Source organism: Terrapene carolina, unplaced genomic scaffold (genome assembly GCF_002925995.2).
Source record: "Terrapene carolina triunguis isolate 2854851 unplaced genomic scaffold, T_m_triunguis-2.0 Scaffold96, whole genome shotgun sequence".
Taxonomy (NCBI): Eukaryota; Metazoa; Chordata; order Testudines; family Emydidae; genus Terrapene; species Terrapene triunguis.
The window spans coordinates 64,037,180-64,058,851 of NW_020664447.1; the positions used below are offsets into that span (position 1 = coordinate 64,037,180).

At 42.3% G+C, this 21,672-nt stretch overlaps 1 protein-coding gene across 3 annotated transcripts in view; it reads left to right on the forward strand.

Annotated features, from left to right (window-relative positions):
- The window catches only part of NRXN3 (neurexin 3), a 1,356,989-nt gene that overhangs the window by 1,172,959 nt on the left and 162,358 nt on the right, over window positions 1-21,672 (forward strand). For all 3 annotated transcript variants that reach the window (XM_026651477.1, XM_029911473.1, XM_026651478.1), the window contains one exon: window positions 6,011-6,182. In XM_026651477.1, the coding sequence (XP_026507262.1) occupies window positions 6,011-6,182 (172 nt within the window). The remainder of the gene's footprint in view (window positions 1-6,010; window positions 6,183-21,672) is intronic.

Genomic DNA, 21,672 nt, shown 5'->3' on the forward strand with positions numbered 1-21,672 from the left:
CAACTGCTTTGCTTTACAAATTGGCTTCTCCCCCCCACCGTGCCCCTTTTCAGATAATAAAGGTACAGTACAGACAAAACAAAATCTTGACAGTTATGTAGTGACATATGCTGCACATAATGTTTACTTAAAAACAGGATCTAATTCTGTGGGGAAAAATCCATGGGAATGGTAGAGCCAGCCCCAGGAAATGCTCCTTCATATACTCGCCTCAGAGGGAAAGAGCTTGTGGGACTGCAGGCTATTTAGGCTTGTGAAATGGAAGGGCCTCTGATGCCCCTTGCATCGCAGATCCCCCCAGTGAGGAGGGGTTTTACAGGAGGCACAGAGTTGTGGGCTTGCAAATCAGTAGAATATGGGTTTCCACAGTGAGCTTATTCTGCTCTGCTCACCAGCCCCATTCCATTGTCCTACTCACAAGCAGCACTGTTTCTTTCTGTGCCCGCATGAGTTCTTCCAGGCTTCATTCCCCTCCATTCACTATAGCTGAAGAAAGAATATTACCCTTAATTTGTTAAGAAATCATCTCCTCCTGCTTAGTTCTCATTCACTCTTTGTAATGCAGTTTCTTTTCAGACTGTTATGTCATCACAAATATTAGAATAGTACCTAGCACTTCTACAGTGTTTTTCATCCCCAGAGTTTATAACGGTGGCTGAATCTATCATTAGAAAAATTAGAAAAGGAAAAATTGAGGCACAGAGAAGTTAAATGAGTTGCCCAAAGTCACACAGTGTGTCAGAGCAGGGAGTAATATCCAAGTGTCCTAACTCCAGTCTTATGCCCTAACTACTGCACAGTTATTATGGTGGTTGTTCAAAATGTCTTGGACACTGTACATACATACAGGAAATTGTTGCCCCAAAGAACTTAGTCTGAAAGCCAAAAAAATAAATAAAGGTGTTGGGGAAGGGGATACAGCATACAAGAAGCATGGTAAAGGGTATGACTGGTATGTTTATTGCTAGTACTATGTACTTTCTTTTATAGGTATAATTTATCCACAAACTGCCCCTTTGCTGAGCCATAATTGTGTGCCTTATTTCTTATAGACTTCACGGCAGAAGTTGGTGTTCAGGAGGGCTATGATTCTGAAGAGAGGGTAACACTACTTGCTAGGGGGGAAATTTTAGCGGACAGTGCAATAGGAGGAGATGAATTCTAGAAGAACTACTTTAAGAATCTTCTCTGATACAGCAGCCTTAGAAATAAAGATGGAAAGCCAGAGAAATACAGATTGGATACTGTATTCATCACATTATTTTCAAATAAAAGTGTTTCAAAGTTTTCCTTGTGGTGTTGCCAACTCTTTACATTCACTCAAAGTTTTCAAAGAAAATGACATAGGTAAATCAATAGATGGATTCTCACCTGCCTGGGACACCCAGGTGAACATTGATGTAGAGAGAAGAAAGATGTAGGCTACCTATTAAATGCTCATAGGCCCTCTGAGAATATGTGCTTTGTGTGTGCTCAGTGCTGCTGTGTATTCAGCTTTCCTTTTGTTTTGTGGGTTTTTTTTGTTCAAGGCAAAACAAATGTTAGAAATATTGGCACTGAGATAAATCAGTCCTTGGCAGTCAGATCATTGCTGGCCTGTTTAATCTCAGAGTTTGGCAATTTATGGGGGGGGGGGGAAATCTAATAACTAAATGTATGGGAAAAGCGAAGGAGACTGAACCCAAGTGGATTCAGATCATGAAGTGGGTGTTCATTTTAGTGGTAGAGCCTGTCTTTCAAAGCCAAGGAGATGGACAAGTTTATAAAATAGTTGGACTGAGACTCGGGAGAGCTCAGATCTCTTTCCAGCTCTGCCACAGACTGACCTTGGGTAAATTGCTCAGTCTCTCATGCCTCGTAACGAGGCATGGTAGTCTAGAAGAATGTGTTTGGTAATGGGAATGAACTGTTCCAGTCCTGGCTTTAACACTCTAAGGATAGGTCTACACTGCACACTTTTATTGGTGGCATGTCGTGTATATATATATGCATAACCCCCCTAGCATGGGTATAAATAGCAGTGTAGACCGTGAAGGATGGCTTAGGTGAGTAAAGACATGCATGAAGATTGCGGCTATGTATCTGAGTACATATCCTACGTGGCTCTCTACTCCCCCAAGCTATGCCTTCCCATCTACCCTGTTATTTGTTAGCCATGCAGTGTCCCGTTGCCTCCCCACTGCTGGAGCTTTTCCCAGCTGCCTTCCCTCTGCCAGAGCCTTTCACTGACATATATAGCTACACACCATAGTGTGGATGCAGCCTGCTTTTCACTGCGGCATGTAGCTACCCATACATTACACGCTGCTGCCAGTGGTTTGTAGTGTAGACGTAGCCTGAATATATCACTTAATCTCTCAGGGTCCCTGTTTTTTTCCATCTGTAATATGGGAAAACTAATGGTCACTCACTTTTTTGCTAAGTGCTTTAAATTCATTGGATAAAAAAGAGTAATGTACCTGTAAAGTATTATTAACAGGCCAGATCCTGAGGTCTGTATTCAGAGATGGGTTTGATACCCTTACTCTTGTGGATAGTACCTTACACTGTGACTAGTCCCGTAAATTTGAGTGAAACTACGTAAGCAGTAAGGCACTACTCTGCATGAGTAAGGATGAGAAAATCTGGCCCTCAATGTCTAGGCAAAGTTCCCTCAAATAAAACTCTTGTAGAAGAGTCACTGGGAATTTTGAGTACAGACTGAATAGACCTGAGGAAGGGCCTCCTGAATTGGCCCATTATTTTATAGTTCTGACCTCCTGGGTTCCAACATGGGCTAGAAACAAAAGCATCAAGATACAGTGAGAAGGACTGTACTTCTTCTGGAGGTTGGGAAAGAGAACTCATTTCATTTTAAAGCAACCCCCTCTTCCAAAGTAGATTGTGTGGAGAGCTATCACCAGCCTTTCTAGACTCAGAGAGAAGTTTGATTCTTTGAGGCGGACAGAGGAGAAATACAAGACGTTACTGTAAGATCCCTTCTCCCCCGCACACAAACGGATACGAATTCTATAAGCAGCACTCTGCAAAATCATTCAGATGGGGCCAGTCACCAGGGGGTTGATTATCTGGTCAATACTTGCTCTTTGAACGTCATTATCTCAGAGCAAATAACCACTCTGTTTCCAAGTGGATGCTAATTACCAGAGAAAGGGGCAAATAAATGATTTGGCAGCATCATATTGATTCTTACCCATTGGTCAATCATTCGCTAGCAAACAGATAATCTTATTAATCAAGAAAATGGCTGCTGTGACCACCAATGAGAATTGAAATGGACTGGAGATGAAATAATTCTGTCTTCCTCGAAGGAATGAAAGTTTCCAGCTTTAATTGGGGAGCAAGGGGAGGAAGTCTTTAAACTCAGCTACTTCATTCATTCTCAAGGTCCAGCTTTCCTTAAAGTTATCCTCCATGGGCATCTCCTTTGCCATATCACACTGTCCTGTGCTGATTATCATCACACGAGATTGGTCTGTGTATGTGAAGAAGTGGCAGCCTATCCATCCAGTGCTTTGGGGAAAGCAGATAAGAGGGATCCTTCCAGGAGGTAAATCTATAAGCATCCAGTCTTCATGCATGCGAGATCATTCTGTTGAGATCAGTAGGTACATATGTAGGAGAGCTTGCCCTTTTGGGGAGAAAGTGATAATAACGGCATTTTATCAGTCACAACAGTAAATGTTAATACTCAAACCTCAGTCCAGTATCCTTAATGACTTGCATTTCAAGGAAATTGTTTAGGATTTTTATATAACTGGCAGCCCACTGCTGTAAAACAAAAAATATTAGGAGTGGAAGGAAACAGGAGGAATGTGTCAGACCTATAAGACCAAGGGGAATGGGGCTGTAGGCAGGGCTAGTTAGAAAACAAGAATTCCACTTCCTGAAATATTTCGAGATTTCAAAATTTGATTTTGTTCCTATGTGAAATATTTTGCAAAAAATGAGAACGAGACCCTCCCCCGCCATAGAATAGCCAATATTCCAGTGGTTAAGGCACTCACCTGGGATGTGGAAGACCTGGATTTAAGGCCCCTGTTCTGCCCAATTTAGAGCAGGCACTTGAACCCAGTTCTCCCTGATCCCTGGTGAGCACCCTAACTTCTGGGCTATTGGCTAGTCTTGGGTCTTGCTCTCAATCTTATCCAATACCTAAGAAAGTTTTGTCAGAACCAATATGTTTCATTTTTGACAAATTGGTACTTTTAGCAAAAAAGTTTTGTTGAAAAATTCCTGAACAGCTCTAGATATCGGGGGTCAGGTAAGGGGAATTGGGGAGAGGGTCTGTAGGAGGTGTGGGGAGAATTGGGGGGAGTGTCTGTGAGAGGTGTTAAGTGTGGGGGAACTTAGGGTGTGGGAGGAATCTGAGACGAGGCTCTGAAATATCAGGTCTGGAGGATCAGGGGAAGGGGTTCTGCCACTGCTGAAGGTTTCTTAAATGAATGTGGTGATGGTAATTGGATTGACAGCCCGGAAAGCTGAATCCTTCTTTGTCCAGAGAGCAGACCTAGAAGAGTCAGTGGGTAGTGTCAAGCCCCACCTCTTAATGTGTCTCAGCCCTGCTTCGGGGGAGGGGAAATTCACTCTCCACAGTCCATTCCAGCCTTGGTCTCTCTGTTGAAACAGCCAACAGGAACACCACTTTGTGATGCGGGTACCTCACAATTGGACTGAATTTACCATAGAACAGACCTTAGGTCACTGCCAAGCTGTGCCAGATTTGAACCTGTGCAAGTCTCCATATTATATTTATGACCCACAGTATCATCCAGTCCCTGGTAGAACATATGGTAAAGGGAAATGTTGAAGCATAGCAGCTGTAAACTACAAAAACTGCATGTGCCGCCTCCTCTCAGTTAGGCTTTAAGGTATAATTCAATCTACTGCGATTAGCATTTATATCCTACAGTGACAGGCACTCCGGAAGTACCTAAAATAGATATAAATACACCTCTACCCCAATATAACGCTGTTCTCGGGAGCCAAACAATCTTACCGCATTATAGGTGAAACCGCGTTATATCGAACTTGCTTTGATCTGCCGGAGTGTGCAGCCCTGCCCCCCTGGAGCACTGCTTTACCACGTTATATCTGAATTCGTGTTATATCAAGTCGTGTTATATCGGGGTAGAGGTGTAAATGTACAGCCTTAACCTACAGTACATTTTGGGTTGTGATCTCTTCATATTTCATAAGCTAAGGATGGTTGAATCAGTGCATTTCATGGATGGGAATCATAAAAAAATACCATCCACCACCACCATCACACAGAGTGCTACAGGAAATGGTGTTGCTGATACAGTAGGCTTTGCTCTTCCCTTGGTGTGTGCTGCAGCAATGCCCAGGAGTGGTGCTAGAAGATGGTGTTCTATTGGAGGTGTTTTCTTGAGGATGAGAAGTAAAATCAAGGCTCTAACCACTTGGAGTAATTAAAAATCCCATTGCACTTTTTAGTGTGCATTAGCCTCACTGTAATGGCCAAACTCCAATTTAGATAATTACAGTTTTGCTCCCTAAAATTCCCCCTTCTGATTTTTAATTGGGGGAATTACGCTAAACTCCCTCCTGGAATAAACCTGCTATGTACTTTTTGCATGTGTCAAACAATTGCTGTGTTCTAGCCCAGTAGTGGTTGCAATTTAGTGGTGGCTGAGCAAACGATACCTAATTAACGGGGATGTTTCCCAAATAACATTCTATACGTTTCCTTGGTTTTCCGTCCTTGGCTCTCAATTGTCCATGGAGAAGTTCTGAGGGAGGAATTAGTCGTGATTCTCAGGTGAATAGCATTAAGAGCTGATGTATAGCGCTGCACAGAAAGACAAATGCATTACACAACCACAAGTTTTATTGGTCCTACAAAACCCAGGAACTTTGCTACATGTTTTTGAGTGCCATCTACTGTCATCTTATCAATTGTCTAACTATTTAGATATTTACAGACCTAGAGAACTCTCATACCAGATGGTAACTTATCGGTTGTTGTTTCTTGCTCTTTTCATTATAGGAGCAAGGCAAGATTGGCGTGGTCTTCAATATTGGCACAGTGGATATTTCTATCAAAGAGGAGAGCACCCCAGTGAATGATGGCAAATATCATGTGGTGCGCTTTACTAGGAATGGCGGGAATGCCACACTTCAGGTGGACAGCTGGCCAGTGAACGAACACTACCCTTCAGGTATATGTTTGACCAAGACATCTTTCTCTCTGTCTTTTCCTTTTCAACCATCCACACCTTAAAATAAGGGTTACAACAACTAAATCATAAAATGCTGGGGCAGTATACAAACATTTATACATCCCCAGAAATAGAGAGTTGGGTTGAGCCTGATCCAATGTAAAGGGAGCTGAATTTATCATCCTGGTTCTATGTTCGCTGTGTTGGAAAATGAGGTATTGAATCCAACACCTACTGTGTATGGAGAGGTGTGGTGCACAAAGGCTGCATGGCAATATGCACATAGATCATGCACAGTAAAAGCCCACTGGGCATATCCTGATCTTACAAAGAGTTACAAACTGATTCAACAACAACTTAGATTTGTTACTTGTGGTGATTTCTAATGAAAGAGAGCAGAGTGAAGAGCAGTGTGGTGGGAAGGGGGCGTGGCACTCTACCTTATCTCCTGATTGCAGCCTGCATAGACATGAATGTAAGGGACAACGAATGTGGCAGGGTTGGTTCACAGGAATTTGTGTGGACCTTTCTTTTTGCTTCCCATAAGCTTTCATTCCCTGAAATTTGCTCTGAATTTTGGGTTTGTACAAACAAAACTTGACATGCTATCCAGCTGAAACCATCATGTTTTAGTTTGCTTCATGTCAAAAACCATGTGGAACCATTCAGTTTCATATTGATTCTCTTTGAAACCATAACCCAAGGCCCTAGCAAAGAAGGGCAGCAGTGACAGACTGGGGTAATGTGCATGCAGAGAAGACAAGCCACATCCTTCTCCGTTTGTGTGTCACCATCATTGAAGGCCAAAGTCACCCTGAAATCAAAAGGATGCAGCCTTAGTGACGCTGACAATGCAAGGAGATGCTCAGTGACATACAAAGTCTGTACAATGCAAAGAAACGGAGAGTGATTGCAGAGACAGTCACCGTCTTCAACTTACTGTTTGGCATCAGGAGTCATGGTCTACTCAGCAGCTGCCGGTGTTAAGTAAACCCAGGCAGCCTCCAGTGCCTCTCTCCCAGGTTTACACATAACCCACTTGGGGGTGGAAAGAGGGAGGATTCTCCTGATAAACACTAGGCAATTTGCCAGTAGTGTGGGAGTCGCCCACAAGCCATTTAGCTTCAAATGATGGCACTCCTGAGAGATACCTGAAGTACACTGCACCTAATTGTTCCCCCCAGACACTAATAAATTACTCTGAGGGCGTGATTTCATTTCTGCTCTTCACATGCTGGGAGCCTCTGTATCTGAGTGAGCTTCCCTGTGGTGCAGCACTAGTGCTTTCTACTTTGTATTCCACATGACACAAATGCTATAGATGTTTAGTGCTATATATTCAAAGGGCCTGTTCCCCAGCACCTTTACCATTATGGTACATCAGATTCAGCCCAGTTATCCACTGGCTAGGGAGGGTGGGAAGTGCCCAAATCCAGTGCTTCCTTCCTACAGCCTCCATTAATTATTTCCCAGTCAGCTACCTCTGGTCCAGTTGGCAGCCTGTTACAGCCTGTACAGCCCTGTGAATAGAATTTCTTTTTATATTAGTAACTGTAGTTAATCCCCTCTCGTAAAGAAGCAAAGTACTCAGCTCTCTCAGTTGCTGAGTTTTTGAAAAGGGAAAATAAAACTTGCTTAAGAAATATCATAACTGAATCCTCTGCTGCTGCTTTATTTAAAGAACAGTCTGTGTTTCCATTAGGAAAGTCATGGATTTACAAAATCTGCATTAGCCATGTGTCTGGGCTGATATTGGATGTATAAAGTCACACCCCAAGGATGAGGGATTTATTTCTATTCCATCCAGCCCCCCTCCCCCCCCCCGCCCCCAAACTTCTCCCTCACATACATACCAACTTCTGGGTATTTGTAGGTTATAAAATCTTTTTTAAAAGACCCAATAGAAGTTTATCAGCTTCAGAAGTTTAGTGAGCAACAATAACCCTAAAATGTCTTTTAAAACCAAAAGTGTTTCACTGGCTATATACTGAGACTGAGCACACATTGGAATTTCTTGTAAAGGATATAGACACAGGCCTGAACCAGAACTTTGAGGAGGTTTGGCTTTAGAGCCAAGCTTCATAGCTTGGTCCTAGGTCTACAATTGGATATGACCAAAACCTGCAAATCTCAGCAGCCCACACCTTGAAGTAAATTCAAATATTGGTCCATATCTGGACTGAGCATTCCAGTCCCTCTCCAAAAGGAATATGATGTCAAAAATAGCTAAGGAATCTATTCTCCCCCAGCTGCCTCACTCCCATTCATAATAGAGTGGGGTAATATGCAGGAATAGAATACAACTGCCCAGAATAAAACATCCTACATATGCTCATTAATATCTGGAAAGGATTACATTTACAGCAGGGAGGACTTGGTTGTGAATCTGAAGGTGCAAGACAATTGGGGTGAAAGTGAAAGGCAGGAGTGAAAGCAGCAGAATAAGAACAATGGATTTCAAAAAAGCAGAATTTAACAAACTAAGAGAACTGGTAGGAAAAGTCCCAGGGGAAGAAAATCTAAAGGGAAAAAGTAGTTCAGGAGAGCTGGCAGTTTCTCAAAGGGACAATATTAAAGGCACAACAGCAAACTATCACGATGCAAAGAGAGAGAGGAAGAATAGTAAGAGGCCAATATGGCTCCATCAGGAGCGCCTTAATGACCTAAAAATCAAAAAGGAATCCTACAAAAAGTGGAAACATGGACACATTTCTAAGAATGAATACAAAATAATAGTGCAAGCACATAGAGCTAAAATCAGAAAGGCTAAGGCATAAAATGAGTAACACCCAGCAAGGAACATAACAAGCAGTAAGAAGAGATTCTATAAATATGTTAGTAAAAAGAGAAAAATGAAGGGAAGTGTCACTACTTTATGGGAATGGACAGCTAATAACGGATAGCATCAAGAAGGCTAAGGTGTTTAATGCCTGTTTTGCTGCAGTCTTCATTAAAAAGATGAATTGTGATCAGATACTTAACAGAATGTTAACAAGGGGGAAGGAACACAAGCCCAAATAGGGCAAGAACAGGTTAAAGGATATTTAAATAAGTTAGATGTATTCAACTCAACAGGACTGATGGAAGTCACATAGTGTATTTAAGGATGTAGCTGAAGCATTCTCTGAAACATTAGCAACTATTTTTGAGAACTCATGGAGGACCGGTGAGGTCCCAGAGGACTGGAGAAGGGCAAAACATAGTACCTATTTTAAAAAAAGGAAAACTAAGAGGATCTGGGGAATTATAGATCAGTCAGCCTAACGTTGATGCCTGGAAAGATACCAGAACAAATAATTAAATAATTAATTTGTAAGCACCTAGAGGGTAACAGAATGATAAGTAATAGCCGACATGGAGTTGTCAAGAACAACTCGTCCCAAACAAACCTAATTTCCTTCTTTGACAGGGCTGCTGTCCTAGAGGATGGAGGAAGCAGTAGACATGATATATCTTGATTTTTAGTAATGCTTTTGAAACAGTCGCACATGACATTCTACGAAGCAAATTATGGAAATATAGTAGATGAAATGACTATAAGGTGGTTGCACAGCTGGTTGAATGACCATACTCAAAGAGTAGTTATAATGGTTTACTGTCAAACTGGGAGGGCATATCTAGTTGGGTCCGCAGGAATCCGTCCTGGGTCCAATACTATTCAATATTTTCATTAAATACTTGGCAAACAGAGGGGAGTGTATGCTTATAAAATTTGTGGGTGACACCAAGCAAAGAGGGGTTGCAAGGACTTTGGCAGGCAGGATTAGAATACAAAATGACCATGACAAATGGAGAATTGGTCTTCAATAAATAAGAAATTCCATAAAGACAAGTGCAAAGTACCACACTTAGGGAAGGAGAAATCAAATGTATAACTACAAAATGGGGACTAACTGGCTAGACTGTGGTACTGCTGAGAAGGATCTGGGGGCTATCATGGATGAGAAATGGAATATGAGCCAACAATGTTATGCAGTTGTGGAAAAGGGTTATATCATTCTGGGGTGAATTAAAGGCATGTCGTATGTAAGACAAGAAAGGTAATAGTCCTGCTCTAGTCAGCACTGGTAAGGCTTCCGCTGGAGTGCTGTGTCCATTTTCTTAAACTGTGGACAAATTGGAGACAATCTAGATGAAAGTAACAAAAATGATAAAAGGTTTAGAACACCTGACCTATGAGGAAAAGTTAAAACTGGGGATGTTTAATCTTGAGAAAAGAAGATTGAAGCGGGGAACTGATAACAGTCTTCAAATATGTTAAGGGCTGTTATAAAGAGGACAGTGATCAATTGTTCTCCATGTCCACTGAAGGTAGGACAAGAAGTAATGGGCTTAATCTGCAGCAAAGGAGATTTAGGTTAGATATTAGGAAAATATCTTTAGACAAAAAGGGGGTAAATTAAAATATTATTTCAGTTTTCCTCTCTGAATTTCATTGCCTTTTGTGGGATTATACATGAGATTCATAATTTATTTGAATGGAGTAAATGTATACCAATGGTTACTAAATGAGCAAAGAGAGAAGTATTTGCTTTTCTTTAAACACAGCCATCAATCAAGAAGGAATTAAATGAAAATAGCCAAACGAGTTCAAAAGACTCCAAAGCTATTATCTTTGCAACTTCATATAAAAGGCAAGAAAATGGAAAAAGCAACAAAACAACAATTCAGGCACTGACAAAATATCTTTATAAGCATCCAATTACAGGCAAATCACCTGCAACATGGGGATTGCTCATTTTGGGAAGGAAGAAGGGATAGAGGTAAATTTGAAAGGGAGGAATTCATTTGAGCCTAAAGTTGTCTTAGCCTGGAGAACCTGAAATAATCCTGATCGTTAGAGATTCTCTTAGTGTTTGCGCCTGGCTCTGACTTTCCAACCGTATTAGCGTTTCATTTACTGGGCAATAAGGCCCGGGACAGTGATGTAGCATTCAGATTTGAGCCAATATTCCGGAGAAATGAGGAATAACAAATATCAGCAGGAATGCACTGGAGTTGCTCACTTTCATCCACCTGTCCTGGCACCCTTTAGCCAAAACCACTGGCTCATTGATAATATTCAATATTTGAATTTGTTTTCCCTTTGTCATCTCCCCCAAGCCCACAACAGGGCTGTATGAGATGTGCATGTCTTCAGACAGCATTGTTAGTCAGCTATGTGATGCTTGGATCATGAAGATTAATGCATTAAAGGGCCAGTGTGCCTATTCTTCAGCCTTGGGTATCTCTCTGAATGGCAAATTTACACTACTCTCTGTTCCCCAGAAGGGACTTACATCCCTACTGTTCTCTGGGGTGGGAGCAATGTTTTGTGCATCATCTCTGTGATAGATGTGTGTCAGTGATGATTAGTTTTGTAGTTGCTGAGAGCTTTCTCTAAATCTAAATTCAGCTATTTTTGTGGTTTAGTAAGTGTCATTCTGGACCAAGAACAGTGTCCCCACTGGGTAAGATACAAGAGCCAGTGCAGGTAGGAGAAGCCTCTGGTATACTTTTATTTCAGATTATTGTAAAATCCATCGTATTTGAGGCGCTTTACAATAAGAGAAAAAAAGACAAATTATGAATCCCAGTGCCTGGGAAGAAGCCAGCAATTCTCAGAAGGGTTAAAAACAAATCACCTATCTTGATGTAGAACTGGGATAGATACCTCAGGCCGTGGGTTTTCATTAAATCCTAGCCAGGAGGTTTTCTTTCTCTCTCGCTACCTTTGCTTGCAAAGAGAGATTTGGGCTCTTGCCAGATCTGGAGTGTACATTAAAACAAGCCTCATCTACCTGTTCATTCATCCGTGCAGTGCCTGCATTTCCTTCAGTACAGCGGGAAGAGAAAAACTAGGCAAAGAGGAGCTGCAAAGAAAGAACATGTCAATAACACCAAAATAAAGCCTGATTGAAGTCATGTTTCAAAGAGGGATAGTGGGGGGAAGTGAGGTGAAAGACAGGAAGAGACTTTCATTTAAAGAGACACTCACTTAATGGGGGAACATTACCCTGGCTTTTTATAGACATATTTTAAAACTGAGAATCAATTCAATATAGAACAACTAGATCCTCATGAGCTAGTTTCTCCAGCTAGGTAGAGAGAAAAAAATTGTTCCACTTGCTCCTCCCTATCACCTTTGTGAGTGACCTCCACCAGCCTCTCATCAGGAATCCACTCATTCTCTTAAGTGGCATTAACTTTTAATGCCATTGGCTCCAGGTAATAGAAATAACTTTTGTCCTCTCAGTGCCCCTCCCCTTGGCACACACACATGGTTTACCACAAAGTTTGGCGAACTGGAATCCAAACTCCTCCCCAGAGTGCTACTGGGGGTTGGCGCATGGGGGTGAGGTGGGGAGGGATTCCTGGTATAGTGGCTCTGCTGGGCCAGTGTCCCACTGCCATTCTTTGTCTTCTGATGTCACAACAATTCTGAGTTGGAGTTGGCCAGATGAAGTGCAGGTGTTGATGGCAGGCTGAGATTCTGCCTCTTTCCATTCCCCTCTTGCTCACACACAAAATTTAAACTATGACCATGTTTCTTTTGTTTCTTTCTACTGTTGTGTTGCCCCTTTTTGACCCCAGAGGCTAGTCCAAGTTCAGGGCCCTAGGGATGTTCCAGTTAGAAGTAGAAATTGATGGATCTGGTATTTACAATCTTGCTTCTTTACAAAGAACGTACAAAATCCTGCTTCTGCGAATGCAAGAGTAGTGAAGAACAAAAGGAGCAGATTCTTAGCTTACAGCCTCAAGTATCTTTAGCCAACACCAGGCCCCAAAGCTCTCTCTCTAGCTTTTTCCAGGGTCACACTTCAGGCTTTTGCTTGGCTTTTTGGCTTTCCCTGGATGTCTCTTCTGTGTGCTGTCAGATACACAGCCCCTGGTCAGAATGCCTAGTGGAACTAATTGCCCACATAGTGCTAGTTTCTGGCAGGCTCTATTAGGCATAGTTTTCAGTGTGGCCACTTAACAGCTATCTTAAATGAAGGGTGCATGCACACATCATTTTCTGCCAGGTTTTAACTCAACCCATAACAAGATTTAACCCTAGCGTATAATGCTATCTTCTCCCGCAAGCCAGGTTAGTGCTGGTGTTGCTTTCTCCAGAGCCATCTTGTACTAGGTGCTCCGCACCTAATGTCTACCCTAGTTGGCACAAGTTCCATTTTCCTGTGGCACTGCCATCATCCCCTCTTCTTATAGAGGTCAAGCAAAATAGGAGCTGTTCATATTTGTACCAAAGACCAAAACCATGGGTAACTTGTGTCAAAGTTTCTGGGTTTTTTGTTTAAAACTGTGTAAAACTGGGTGCTGTTGCAGTTTTAGCCATGAATTTGGTCCAATCAGCAGTTTTAGCAGAGTTCTGTTTGAATTTTGGTGTTTGTTTGAATTCAAGTGATGTTAACCCAGGCAAATGGGAACCAACTGGAAAGTGTACCCAAGCATTCGCAGATAAAGAGCTATACCTGCATAAGCATTGGTGAATAGAGGACTATCTTGATACTCTCTTCACAGGTCAGTATGGAGTGCAGATGACTTACAACTGACAAAGCTTCAAGAGAGGAGGCTAGAGAGCTAGTGGTAGAAAACTCACACAGATAGATCACAGCATAGAGATGTTATGCATTCTTAGGCTGTGATAGAGATACAGTAGTTATTCTTTTCCCTCTGCCATGACATGAGGAAAATGCTATCCAGTAACACTGGTTGGCATGATAGGAAGGCCTGATATGAAATTCTGATATGGAGTCAAGCCTCCCTTGCTGTGAGGAATTTTCCATCTACTTTGATGAAAGAAAGACTCAGTTCTGGGATGCTTTAGTCTGCATCATGGAGATATGAGAGCAGGAGGAACTCTGTCTAGCTTTCCTCAGTGATCCCTTAGATCTCTTGGGTCACCTGTGTCCCATTGCCCACAAGCTGGATGATTGGCCTTTGTGAGTGATGAAGGGAAAGTTTTGACCCATTATTGACAAAGATTTTAAAGATCCTCTTAAATAAGTGGTGATAAGACTCTTGCTCAAGAATCTCTCTCTTGATATTCGCCTTCTTGTCAATTACCACCTGTTTTGTCATCTCCCATTCTGGAGAAAAGTTACTGAGAAGTTTGTTTGGTGGCAGCTACTGACATAGATGGATTTAATAGGCATCCAGGACCTCTGTCTTTCTAGTTTTAGTGTGGAGAAGATATTATTATCTGAAGTTGATGGCCATGGACAAAGTATCCATGATGATTTTATTAGACTTGTCACCAGCTTTTGACACCATTGACACTGGCAGGGTTCCGTCTTGTAATTCTCCTGTTCAAAACGATCCACTGCTTTGTAACTTCTAGGTTGGATGACTGCTGTGTGCACTTCTTGGGACTACCACTTGAAGACCATTGAGAAGCTTCAGCTAGTGCTAATGCTTATCTCTTGAGTGGGTTGAGCCATTATGGATTCTAACAGTTCCCTGTACTGGTTGCCTATTCACTTCAGGGTGCCAGTTAGAATATTCATTACAGTCTATAAAGGCTTAAATGCTCTGGGACACATTTACTTCGCTTGTAGATGCTTTAGAAATGTAGATTGATAGGGATGGGACAGGATCATCTCTCTCCTTCTGAGCCACAATAGGAGTTATGATCTGCTGGGCCACTCTTCCAGTCGGTACCTGGGATTTAACTGTCTACTTTTAACAGTGGGGTATTCTCAAAGGACATCACATACTTCTAAAACATGTTTGCTGGAGTAGGCCCATGAGGGCCTGGATACAGTGAGCTTGCGGCGCTGTACAAGGCCTTTCGGGTGCAGGAATAAGAGTGCCAAGCTTTTGTCTACAGTGTGGTTATAGCCATGTTGTTGCCAAGATATTAAAGAGACAAGGTGTGTAAGATTCTATCTTTTATTGGACCAGCCTCTATTGGTGAGAGAAACATGCTTTCAAGCTTACATAGGGCTCTTCTTCAGGAAGAAGACCAACAGAAGCTGCTCCAGCAAGAGATATTACCTCACCCACCTTCTCTCTCTAAGCTTTTGGGGGCCTGGTGATGGTCATAGATATAAGTCTATAAAATAAATAACAAATGGTCTGATTTTCAGAGGTACTCAGCATCCGCAACTCCCATTGCTTTCAATGGAAATTTTCAGTACTCAGCACGCCTGGAAATTGGACCATACACCTCTATAATTGCCATTGCCACTTGTTTGCTTTAAAACGGATAATTTCTTGCTCCGCTCACACTCCTTGCCCTTCCATCCTTCTCTCTACTTTCTCCTTCCCCAAGTGACATGAACTTGATTAAACGAAAAGTCCATTCCTCACCCCACCCCTGCACTTGACGGCCGTGAGGGGGTTGTTTCTTTTCTTCTTTTCTTGGTTTTATTTAGTTTTTATCCGCCAACATTTTCTTTTTCCCCCTCTGTGATTTCACAGCCACGAGATAAATAGCCTTGTATCTTACAAGCTAAATACAATTACTGCTATCAAAACCAGAGTCTTTCTCTTCCCGTAAATGTCTCTTGGAAGCTGATAAGCTGTTCAAGGCAAACCACGGGCTTCTGTCTAATCCTGAGATTAAACATAACCACCCAGAAGACAGCAAGCAAATTTTTGTTTGGAGGTAGGGGGAAGAAAGGGGGTGGGGAAGTGAGATTCTCTCCTGAGATAGTAAGAGGACATGTGCACGACTCAAGGTTATTTGTAAAGGAATTACACAAAACATAGAAGAGCTTGTTATTATGATGAGGAATTTCATCAGATAATGCAGAAGCTGTTTTAGTTACTAAAGAAAAGATTTAGCAAGGATACCTTTGGGACTGAGGGTGGCAGGAAGGTATGTACAACAGCTCCTAGGCATGGCTGCTGGTTTTGGATTGTAGTCCCCAGCCCATCTCCCCAACAAGAGATCTTGAAAGATGACAATTAGCTTCTTTGTTATAAATGCCCTATGTTAAATATGGTGTGGCAATATGACCCCAAAAGTCAGGGGACTGAGGCAGGAATACTCCTGTATTGTGTTCCCTGCCATGACACTTACTCATTGTGTGACCTTGAGCAAGTTAGCTCACCTTTAGGTGCTTCAGTTTCCCTATCTGTCAAATAGGGAATTTGTGGGACTTCATAATTATAAAGCATTTTGAAATCCTCAGCACCAGGGAAGGGGAAAATAGATTTGGATGGTCCAACAGTTAACCATGGAGGATTTCAGGCAAACTGCTCTGTTCTTTTCTCATCTAACATGTGCCTTCATGTTGCAGGCACAAGCTAATAGGTTGTGATTTCGCTAGCTCTCATAATTTCAATACTGTTGGGTTAGCCAGTACTTGGATGGGAGACCCCCAAGGAAAACTCAGGAACTCTACTAAATGGTGTGTGTGATTCACTAAGAGATGCTCTTTCATCTACATTTGTACTGCATCCTATACTGCTGCATAGTATGTGCTACTAGAGAATACCATCCATTTAATTAGACATAAAACTGAGGTCTTGACCACTCGGTCATTAAGAGAGCCTGTGGCAATTTTTTTTTTTTACAAGAGTTGGAGAGTTATCTTGAGGGTACTGGCCAAACCCCATCATGGTCTTAATATTTTCTTTACTAAATGCCCCTGTTAGTGGATGGCGAGTTAAGGAGAAAGAGGTGACCTGAACTGAATTTTGATTTAGCTTTGTGAGTTGCATGTGATCCCTGATGTTACTTTCATACACTTGGTTGTGGCATTTAATTTTTTGTATTGCACTCATTTTGTGGGACTCAAATGAGTCTTCAGATGCTTCCTATCTCCATGGAGCGGAGGCAGCAAGTAAAATCCCTTTGACAAATTTATTGCATCTTGTAATGAGTCTAAAACATATAAAAAGCCAGGGTTATTAAAACAGCACTGGAGATGCATAGTTTGAAGGCAGCGCTGTAACATATGTTGAAAGATCTGCCAAGAGGGATGATTAAAGCATGACAAGTTGATGAAATCAAGAGTTGATTGTAGCTTGTCACTGCGGGGCCAGAAAATTTATAACATTTTTATAAGGCTGGAAGATACATAAGCATGACTACAAGTATGTGCACACATACATGCTGCCTTATAGCTACAGTGAGACCTGCATAGACGTGGACAAACATTACCAAAAGAGAAAAAAACACTCCAGGACTCATGCGCGCACACACACACTGTTCTGGGCATAGAGTCTGGAGCTATGAAAAAGTTGTGGAAATTTTGTCATTAAATTTTACTTGAAAATTTTCACCATTTCACTTGTGCACTTGATGTTTTATTCTTCCACAGACATGTGGAGCAATTATTAACTTGCACTGTGCTCTTTCTCTCCAGTGGTTGCATGGAAGCAGTATAGTGGCTGTCTTACTTTTGTACATGATGAGATGAAGGAGGCAAAAAGTGTTAAAGAGAAAAATGATTATGCTAATTTTGCAGACATCTTTCTACCTGTCCGGGTTTCATCTCTCAAAGCTAAGCCAGTATCTGATGGCATCCTGTGGTGAGGTGTGTATTCTTACCTTCACCAAATACTTCCAGTCAACATCAGAGAGTGGCGCTAAATCAAGTGCCTGTGTTTCTGTCAGCTTTGCATTAAGCAAGAGGCAACTTAAGCCAAGCTGGTTGGAAAGGGAGCTCAGCATTACTTAGCAGCAGCAGGCGGGGTGAAAATAAAGGCAGAGGGTAAGTGAGGAAGTATATGTATAATTGCACATACAGGATAGCATCTTCAGCAGCAGATATGCTGGCCTGATTCCCCACCAGGATCCCATGGAGAGCTCTTGAATTAGGAGCAAAAGGGTAGAGGTACTCTTCTGAGCTCTGTGCACAGAATGAGCTCCAGCCACTTGAGATGTCAATGTGCACTATTGCTGTGGGTCTGCCAAATCTAGGGGGAAAAGGTGATTTTTAATTTGAATTAGCTAATGTGATTTGAAACACACATCACCCAGCGTAAACACTTTAACACCTTTAAAGTTACGTGAAAGCCTAGCTTACAACATGTTATCTAAGACGATTTTTAAAGCACCACCTATTCCTCAGGCTAGACTGGTTCTCGGAGTAGATTGTGTACATCTTCATAAGATGATCCTGACATTTAAAATGTAATCACTGGGCATCTGAATTAACAAGATGAATAGCGAAGCTTGTACCTCTCTCAGCTATTGTTCCAGGTTGTTTGCAGTTTCAGACAACCTTCACTGCATGGTTACAGTTGTGAGCTAAAATGTGACATGAACTAAGTATAACGGAAAGCTGAGTTTCTGAACAATAAGAGGCTGCTTAGGGTGCCGTTAAGCTGTAGCACAGGATATTGGCCCTATTTGAGCCTGCCCACTGTGCACCCAAAGCATTATTGGTTCTTATAAAAATAAACTCAGGCAGGAACAGTCAAGTTATAGGCATTTCTCAGCTCTGTCCCCACTTTCGTAATTGTGCAACCAAAACAGACCTGTAGACTCGCAGGTGGCAATAAATTGTCCTGAACACACATACTGAGTGCAAGATGGGCAGTAGGCTGCTGATAGACTCCACACAGCTGCTTGTGTTCCTTCTGGCCCTGTTTGACCCCAGCTCAGTGCATATCAAACCGAAATAACCTCCTCTTCCCCTTTAAATAATTCTTGCCTGGCTTCTAGTCCTATCAAGGGAATATAAAAAACCTGCTTTCCTCTCACACTGCAGCAGGGAGCAGCACACTTACTTCCTACCGCTACAACTGAGCGCTCACATAGACAATCACTCCAGTGTTTAAACGCACACAGAGACATGGTTTCTTTGAGATGCACATTGACTCCTTCAGACGTGATCACAAGCACACACAACCCAAGAACCTGCTGTGCACATAGCTACAACCCTTAAGACCTGTGCACACAGGCACTTGCACACAGACATGCTTGCACAACTCTGCCCAGCAGACCACCTGGCTGGTAGTGTCATTTTGCAATGTAACAGGCTTTGGGTCCCCATTCTCCCCGCCATATGCTGAAAATGCTGAACTAATCTTGGGGAACCCGCAGTGCACATGCAGTTTGTGACACTTCAATTGACATCACGTCCTGGATTTCCCTCCCACTGAAATTTTCTATAAAATCCCGGGACATTTTATTTCAGACAAACTGCAAATGAGTCCATCACCGGGAGGGAGATGGGCAGGAATAGGGGTATTAGCACTTTTTCTGCAACAGCCATGGAAAAAAAATGCACAGAGACATGCTTGAGCAGCAGTCTTCTCAGTACCACACAAAGGAGCATAGGATTTTACCATATTGCATCAGACTGTTAGTCCAGCGAGTCTAGTATCCTGCCTCCTGCTGTATCAGACTGGATGTTTAATTTATCCAGTCTAGTGGTCAATGCTAGATGTGTCAGAGAAAAATGGGAAAAAATTGACCATAACATATCTGGCTTACTGGATTTTGCTATCCAAAGGTGCTGGGTGTGGGGCAGTTTCCTTCCTGCCCCCTGGAGACTATCCACTTATCCATCTAGTCCAGATTCCTACCTAGGATAGTGGCCAGATGCTTCAGAGAAGGATTAAATATCCACTACAATAGAAAAACACACACTAACATGCTCATGCGGGAAGTTTCTTTCTATCTCCAGGTAGTTAGAGATTGGCTTATGTCCTGAAGCATGAGGCTTGATATACCATTTACATGTGTACCCTATCTATTGTAATTGTGAATATTCTTCTTATCCCCATATTTTTCTAATCCTGCTAAACATTTAGCCTCAATAATATCTTGTGGCAGTGTTCCACAGAGTAATTATCTGTTGTGTCCAGAAGGCAAACAAATGCTGTTTGACTTTCCCTGTTAATATTTGTTAACCTGTCAGGATCCTGGGTGAAGGTAGGCCAGGCTAGTGGCAGGAGCTTGGGGGCCCAGAACTGAAGCCAGGGGTCAGAGCTTTATCAGGGTAAAGAGTCAAGTTGAGGGTCAAGCCAGAGTCCAAGCTGGATACAGAATCAGGCCAAGGGTCCACTTGGTTTCCTAAACACTTCCTGGTATGCCCCATGGGCTTATATAGGGTCAGGGAACCAATCAGGGATCACTAAGACCACTGTCAGATCACACGAGAGGGAACTTCACATGGCATTCAGCCTATACGGATTGTAGGTCACAGGGAGTGGGTAGGTTACAGCTGTTGCTGGGTGTCAGGGTGGGGATGTTAGATGGCTCATGGGTCTAGGTTCAAGTCCCACCAATCCTTACATAACCCATGGGATGTAATCAAGGAAACACTTCCATCCACTTTCCAGCTGGAATTTGGTGGATGCTAGTGTCTGCCATATTATAAGCAAGTTTACCTGACCCAAAGAAGAAAGGGAGTTTGTTGCTTACAAGCTATATAATAGGATGTATAACTTTTCTCTGCTTCCTCCTAAGTACCCTCAGATCATCTCAGTCCTTTCTTAACCATGGTCCCTCGATCTGGGGTATTTTTGCAACTGACTTTCCTCCAGACATTAGAGGAAATACCTCTGGAAAGGCATTTGCTCCAGATCCTTGGCTGTGGAGCAAGAATGCAACTCAGGAGATGGAGACCTTTGCATTTCCCTAGTCCTGAGCCTGCTCTGTTCCACGCTAATTATCTAAATTATGCTGGCTACCAAAGACCCTAAGATGCCAAATATGACAGCCAGAGAACTGGGCAGCATAAAGATACCCTTCTTTTCACTTGGCTACGGTCTCCGCTCCCCTTTCTTGCCAACAACAGGTAGGGCATTACATAAGAGCCATGATACAGGCTATACACTACTAGAGGATTCCCCTGCACTGGGACATTCCTCCCATGCTCAGATATGCTGCCTTTAGGGCTGTAATTCAGTGATGCTGTGGCATGAAGCAGCTTCACTGCACTGGAGGACCGGAGCTGTCATTTTTGTTTCCTTCTATTTTTCCAGTGTGTTTTCCTAAAAATTATCACCATATTATTCTCCAGGCACAGTAGTTAGAAGCCAGCTAATTAGTTGCTCTCTCAAAGAATTCCAGAGGGAAAGTTTATTGCTGCTCATGTACTGCATAGTACAACCCTGACTATCCTAAACTCCGTATATAATGAACTATCATGTCTCTCTGTCCATTGGTCTGTGATTATATGAACTCCGAGTTACCCAAGCACGTATGATATCATCAGAACAGTTCTGATGGATAGATTTCTACTCAGCTTGTGTGAAATGAAAGGTTATTGGTTCAATCATCTCATGACTTTTGCAGCTCCGTAGCTATGATCATAATATGGTGCTGGAGAAAGATGGAGAAACAGGCTAAATTGATTATTGTGAGAGAAGAGAATTCTGCTAGACAGCACAGCTCATTGAACTGCTAGATATTAGTATTGCTCCATTTCTCTGTCAGGTTACTACTTTTTTAGTTTTCTGGGCAAATGGAATTATCACAATGTATTTTCTCTCTCTCACACAAGATACATAAACATGACTACATGGTATGTGCAGACACACACACACTTCCATATAGACACAGAGAGGCATGGACAAACACTATCAAAACAGACAAAAA